The sequence below is a fragment of the Octopus bimaculoides genome, chromosome 1, assembly GCF_001194135.2.
Source record: "Octopus bimaculoides isolate UCB-OBI-ISO-001 chromosome 1, ASM119413v2, whole genome shotgun sequence".
Classification (NCBI taxonomy): domain Eukaryota; kingdom Metazoa; phylum Mollusca; class Cephalopoda; order Octopoda; family Octopodidae; genus Octopus; species Octopus bimaculoides.
Window position 1 is genome coordinate 94,328,954 of NC_068981.1, and position 7,148 is coordinate 94,336,101.

At 33.9% G+C, this 7,148-nt stretch overlaps 1 protein-coding gene across 1 annotated transcript in view; it reads right to left on the minus strand.

Annotated features, from left to right (window-relative positions):
- LOC106873159 (uncharacterized) overlaps positions 1–7,148 on the minus strand; it is a 161,723-nt gene that overhangs the window by 54,147 nt on the left and 100,428 nt on the right. Inside the window, exons 57-62 of the mRNA XM_014920386.2 lie at positions 6,697–6,891; positions 5,789–5,963; positions 5,017–5,178; positions 3,904–4,043; positions 2,244–2,360; positions 522–771 (exon numbers count right to left, since the gene is read on the minus strand). Coding sequence (XP_014775872.1) covers positions 522–771; positions 2,244–2,360; positions 3,904–4,043; positions 5,017–5,178; positions 5,789–5,963; positions 6,697–6,891 — 1,039 coding nt within the window. The remainder of the gene's footprint in view (positions 1–521; positions 772–2,243; positions 2,361–3,903; positions 4,044–5,016; positions 5,179–5,788; positions 5,964–6,696; positions 6,892–7,148) is intronic.

Genomic DNA, 7,148 nt, shown 5'->3' on the forward strand with positions numbered 1-7,148 from the left:
GAGAGAGAGAGAGAGAGAGAGAGAGAGAGAGAGTGATCAAGAATAAGGACAGAAATGGGTGTGCTACTGTAAAGGAGATACATGGTTACCCAGCCAGAAGGAGGAGCAAGAGAGAGATAGAAAGAGTGGAAGACAGTAAGAGTACAAGAGAGAGCAGGAGAAAGATGGTGGCAAAGAGCCAGGGCATACTCACAAGGAATGGGGATCAAAACATTGATGGGATATTAGAGTAAAAGAAGAGAAAGATAGATGGTTGCAAGTGCCAGTGCATACCCTCAAGGTATGGTAGTCATAATATAAGTAGTAGGGCATCGCCAAAGAAGTATGAACAAAGAGTAGGGGTGGGGAATGCAATGACTGGTGAGAACCTAGGTATATGTAGAGGGTGGAGAACTAGGGGATAGAAATGATACAGTGAGCAGGACAGTGAGGACAGGATTGGGGAGTGAGAAATAATCATAATGCATGAAAGAGGAAATGTGAGGAAAAGAAGAGATGTCTTTAAAAAAATGTTATCTTACCTGCAAGAAATTCATTGCTTTTGCTTAGATTTAAGGCCTCTTTCTCAAGTTCATCAAATGACACACTTTTGAATCTGTCATTTGATAGACAGGAAGAATAATTAACTACATTGGAGAGGAGCAACCGCAGATTACCAAGAGTTTTATCATCCATTGAGTTAAGCATGTGGATGCTGTCAATTAGTGCTGACTTTTCTACATCAAACATATCATGCAACATGTCTTTGAAAAATTCAGTTTCAGTGTATTTCTGAAATAAAGAAAGAAAAAAGGTGTTAGTATTGAAATTCATGATAGAAAATTACAACTATGTATTTATGCATTATTGTATTGACATGTGTTATAAATAGAAGCATATGTTTAGTTGAACCAATTGACACCTTTCCCTTGTAAATGTATCCTTCATATTCTGGCATTAAAAAGAAACTTGTTTTCATTCTATGACATACTTTTATATTCTTAATTTCATGGTTTCGGTTTTGAGAAAGGAACTGTACCCATGAATTTTGCAGGCCTTCTCAGTCCTGTGAGATTGACACTTGGGTAAAATGTGGGAAATACAGAAGAAGAGAGAATGTGTTGAGTAAATATATAGTCTAGTTTGCAAAACACAAAATTGATGATGAAAAAAATGTAAAAACAATTGTGATAGGAGGGCTTCAGCAGATTAGCTGTCTCTGAAGTGCATTAGACATTGTTGTAGTGGTACAAGAGGCAGAGTGAAAAGATAGTGGGATAAAGGCTTTCTTTTGGATGAAGTATAAGATATTTCAGTTCATGTGTAGTTCTATTCCATTGTAAGTCTCAATCAACTTTGTACAGCATCAAAAGCTTTTGGAGGTGGGACAGAAGTATTTTCTGGCCTTAAACTAGTGCTATAGATCCTGTTTTTGGTAAAGTGACTGTAGTAATAATAATATTGAATATATAATTATTCATTATTATATATTAACAACTTCAAAAAGTTTATTGGTGTTTTAAACTAGTCAATGTATCATTGGCTTTTAGTTATAAGTTACAGTTTGATAAATTATATTCAAAGTTCAGTGCTTAGTTTGAAAGTGTCTCTTCAAATTGTATTCCTTCAGAGCAGCAACACTGTCTTGAAAGAGTAGGTACTTTGCTTTGCTTCTAATATTGGTAAATAAATATTAGTCTATTGATTTCTTGTTAAATGCATGATATTTATTTCTAATTTCATTTTTTTTACTTTTTGTAGCTCTCATTATTAGGATAAAATTTGAAATACTTGTAATAATATGCATATTCAAAGATTTGAAAATTACCAAACATATGTAGAGTATTGCTTTACATTTTGTTTTCAAAATTGCAAAATCAGATTATTGTTTTATTTAGTGCATTACTCTCAAAACATCCTGTGTGTTAAACATTTATGAGAATATCGGTGGGCCATGCAAATAGACCTTGTGAGCCATAGTTTGACTTCCTCTATGTTAGACTATGTCCTGCAGTATCTAGTTTCATCCCCTGGTTTCCTGAATTCAAATCCTCTCATGGTTTAATTCGCTTTTCATTTTTTGAAGTTGATTAAATAAATATCAACAATCATTGCTATCATTTGAGGCAAGCATACATTTTTACATACAAAAATCGACATTGTGCCAACTCAAAAAAACAAAAAACATTTAAGATTTTGTTACATAAGGTTATAAACTAAAAGGCTAAGTTAGAAAATGCTTGTAAATATTTATGCAATCTTACCATTATGTCAGTTAGATTCTGTAGTTTGGCTCGGATTGCAGAGACATCTTGTAAACCTGTAGCCCATTCTTGACTCATGTTCTGAAGTTGACCGATGAAAGCGAAAAACTTCTCCATCTTAAAAAAAAGGAAATCAAGAATTTACAAACATGTTCTATTATTGGCTTACCTAGTGAGACATTTTAAAAACTATTTTAGCGAATGGAGAGAAAAGAACAAGGAAAATTTCAACACAGAAGAAATTCAAGGAAAGGTGAATGAAATGAGGAGTTAAATTCAATTTGTGTTCTTCGTAAATGAATGATAAAAAATATTTTCATTTCTGAAGTTGTCACAACAATTATGTTTAGATTCTAATTGTTATAGGTGCAGGAGTGGCTGTGTGGTAAGTAGCTTGCTTACCAACCACATGGTTCCGAGTTCATTCCCACTGCATGGAACCTTGGACAACTGTCTTCTACTATAGCCTCGGGCCAACCAATGCCTTGTGAGTGGATTTGGTAGACGGAAACTGGAAGAAGCCTGTCGTATATATGTGTGTCTGTGTTTGTCCCCCCAACATCGCTTGACAACCGATGGTGGTGTGTTTACACCCCCGTAACTTAGCGGTTCGGCAAAAGAGACCGATAGAATAAGTACTAGGCATCCAAAGAATAAGTCCTGGGGCCGATTTACTTGACTAAAGGCGGTGCTCCAGCATGGCCACAGTCAAATGACTGAAACAAGTAAAAGAGTAAAAGAGTCTTGAGTTACTTAAGTACAATGCAATCTCAAATATAATGTGGCGCTGCTGCTTTCTTTAGATCAACAGATGTTGAATAATTTGTTGCTTTATAGAACTCTTTTTACAACCTGTTACAAACCAAAAATGTATTTTATTTAAGCTGATATTATTCTGACCCTTTTGGTAAATTGGAATAATTGCTAAGGAATTATTAGACCCTGTGTCTTTACAACTTGAAAGACTTTCTAACACTTATCATATTGTAATAAAGCCACATTGCACTGCAGTTGTAATTATATTTGACTCCATGACCCTTTAGTTGTTAGTATATTGACTTAATCTAAAATCAATTGTGTATGAAGAACATTTTTTAATACTTAGCTCTGTATGACACAGCACCACACTGCATCAACCAATCAGCCATGAAATGCATGGTACTACAAGACGCATACTAACTTTGCTTACATTTATTTTTGAAGGATGTAAGAAACTCGCCAGTATAAGGGGTGGGAAAGCTCCAATACCTTATGACATTTGTTTCTGCTTTGTAACAGAAACATTATAAGACTGGGTTTTAACTTGGAAAATTTTCAACTGGATATTAACAGTTAATATTGATAAATGTTGTACTAAACACTTGGTGTGCTGATCCTATAACCTTAGTTTGATTTTTTTTTTGCAACATTTCATACATCACAAATGACATAGAAAATGCATGAAAGTCTTGACATCCATTTCTTTAATTCTCATACTTGAAATATGTGGCATATTGCCTAAGTGAGAATTTAATGCTGATAAATATATTTTTTCATAAAAGATTATGTGAGGATTCATAATTCAATTCTTTGATTTTACGATGAAGAAGAAGACATTGACATAGCTGAAATTATAAGCTGACTGCACTCAAAAACGAAAAAAAGTTAAAATTTTACTTACTTTTCCAATGATGGCACTTGTAACCTTGTTTTTAGGAGTGTATAGAATCTGGCCTCTGATCAAGGGTTTTAAAAACTTCCATGTTATTTCTCCCATGTTTGATTTCAGTATTCCTTTGTATAACTGCTTACAAAATTGGTCTTAAAAGAGTCAAGAAAAAGGCATGTAGTCTATTGAATAATAGTTACTAAAGCAATGATGATGATCATGATGTAAAATGATGGTAATGATTGAAGTGGTGGTGGATTGACGATACAGTGAGTGGTAGTAGTGGTAATGTCATCATTTCTGGTGGCAGTGATGAAAATGAGATTCATAATAATGATAAACAGCATAAGACAAATTGAGTATGATTTGATATATTTTCTTCAAGAAGGGGCACAACACATGATATACTAAGAAAAAAACTATTCAAAGACTTGGGATTTATGTGTAAAATGTCTTACACTCTATGGCATCAAAGACATTGTTATATGACAACTAGTACTTTTGTAACTGTACAAACTCTCTTGACAATTGATAAGAAACATGAATAGGAGATTACTGCACTTGGCTTTTAATATATAAAACAAACTTCTACAAACTGCAATTGGAACTATTTAAATGGACAAACTATAAGCTTTTAAATGCAGTGTGTAAAAACGCCACTTGTCACTTTTCCCTCAACAATGCAGTGAACCATGTATTAATCTACTAGCTTACTACTGTTTCCAATGTGTATCAAGACTTGAACTTCTTAAAACCATAAGCAGATAATGGGCATTTTGTTGAGGTGATTGAGTTATCATGTGCATTGGAACAATGAAATATCCCCACTCTTTCATACTTTCCCCTTTCTATGAAAGCACATGGACAATGTAGCACAAACAGTAGCAGTCATCACTTCTCTAGTTGCTTGTATAGTTGTGTTCTCTGCTGAAGTGCTGTCAGTGACTTAGGAGGAATATTAGTGTATGTTGTCATGTCAGGAAAGTACTACATACACACAGACACACACACACGCATGCATATATAAATGTACACAATTCTGAAATTCATTCTTTGTTGTGGTATTTTTCTTTTTATTTAAATAGTGTTTTACATAACCTGATATTATTAGCTAGTGTTACTTACTTGGTAGAGAGTTGTATTCACGCCGTTGTGATTTACTGAGTCCATCTTTTCCTTTGATTTCATTTGCTGTACTGAAAATGCTGAGGCCACCCCCGGCATCCAACATAAGAGAAGCATTTCGACCACAGATAACTGGTACAAGCTCTTTAAACATGCTCATATCTTTAAGAAAGAGTGAGATGAGAACACAATGATATTTATTTTAAGAAAGTTTGGGTTTATGAAGAGCATTTTAAAAGCATATTTGAAGAAGGATGTATAAGCAACTCAATTGACCCAGTATGCTACAAACTGTAAACTGGATCTAGTTATTTTTATGCTAGCTAGTTATTTTACTGACCCTAGAAGAATGGAAAAAAAATTATCCTTATCAGGAGTTGAACTTAAAAATCTCAAAACAGATATAAAAAAACTTTCAGAGCACTTGTTTCTGCTACTACTTACAGAAGAAGCATTGTTTACAGTATGGGGGGCGGGGGGGCTGGATCATATTTAGCTATGCTTGTTTTGGTGATGGAGATAATACGATTTGAAGACAGAATACACTAAAGATTTTTCTATTTCGTATTTAGTTGTATCCTAAGTAAAAACTGCTTAGCTGATATTGGTTTCCATTCCTCCAAAGTGAGATATGTAGCAGTCTTGTACTGGGTTTATTCAATCAATAATACATCTGCTCCTACATTCTGAGACCTTATGACAATGTATGAAAACATATTATTTTTAAGCATTAAAAAAAAACCCCATCCCTCAGGAAATAACATAAACATACCGCCTTTAGATGAGTCAAAGTTAGAGAATATTTTATATATTTCATTATCATTGAATGCTGTTCCAACTCCTCTTACAAGTGCGCTGGTCCTGGACATGTCTTTAAATGTTTCTTTTGCAACGGGTACTGTTATGTTGGTTGATTTCAGCAAAGTTGAAGCACGTAGTAAGACATACTGAAAAAAAACATAACCCTTTCTATATTACTAAAATATAATAATTTTTATGACATGTCATTTCATTCTGATAGACCTGGTCTGTTTTAAATTTCAAGATTAAAGAAAACCCACTCACACACCACACACACATTCACACATATTTTGCATATATTCTGTTGGCTAGGTATATACCACATGCTTGGCAAAATCAATGAAATGGCAATTAAGGTTTTAATTTGCTTACTTGCAATCTAGTCAGTAAAATTTGTTATAAATGCTTTATAATATCATTCATCATGTTATATTTTTATCAGAAATACCAGCACTACATCAAGGCAGTGGCATGTAACCTGGCATAACAACAGGGAGAAGCTTATAGTAGAACACTGAAAAAGTGAGATCAGCAGCTTACTATATGAAAACTGGTTGTCACTCTTTAGTACTTCAACATTTTAGAGCATTAGATTTGATTGTTATCTCAATATATTGATTAGATTAAAATCAAATGTAAAAAAAACGAGCTTCACCTGTTTATTTTAAATCTCATTGTTACTTACTTTTTAGTATTTGCATACATTTCATATATTCATTTATTTATGTCATTTAATTTATAAACCACGTTTAAGTTTACTATATAATGCTCAATATATTTAGTTTCCATGTTCATAGTATGCAATTAATCTCCTTGCAGTTTGCATTTATTGTAGTTGAATAAAATGTTTATCAAAATCAGAAATGCTTTTGGCCATACCTGTTTAACAAATTCACCAATATTTAATTGTTCCATGATGAGTTGTGTTAGGTTGTAGATAGTTTTAGTGTTTAGATGACATAAATGATCACTAATTTCCCTGTATGTAACATTGGTGTTATTTGACAAAGTTATAATGCGGCTGATGTTCTTGCACATTAGTTCTTTGACATTGTTGCTTCGGAAATTAATGAACTGAAAGAGAATGATAAAAACATGCACAATTACATGTGTAAACTAAGATCTTATGAAGAATCATCATCATCATCGTTTAACGTCCGCTTTCCATGCTAGCATGGGTTGGACGATTTGACTGAGGACTGGTGAAACCGGATGGCAACACCAGGCTCCAGTCTGATTTGGCAGAGTTTCTACAGCTGGATGCCCTTCCTAACGCCAACCACTCAGAGAGTGTAGTGGGTGCTTTTACGTGTCACCCGCACGAAAAGGGC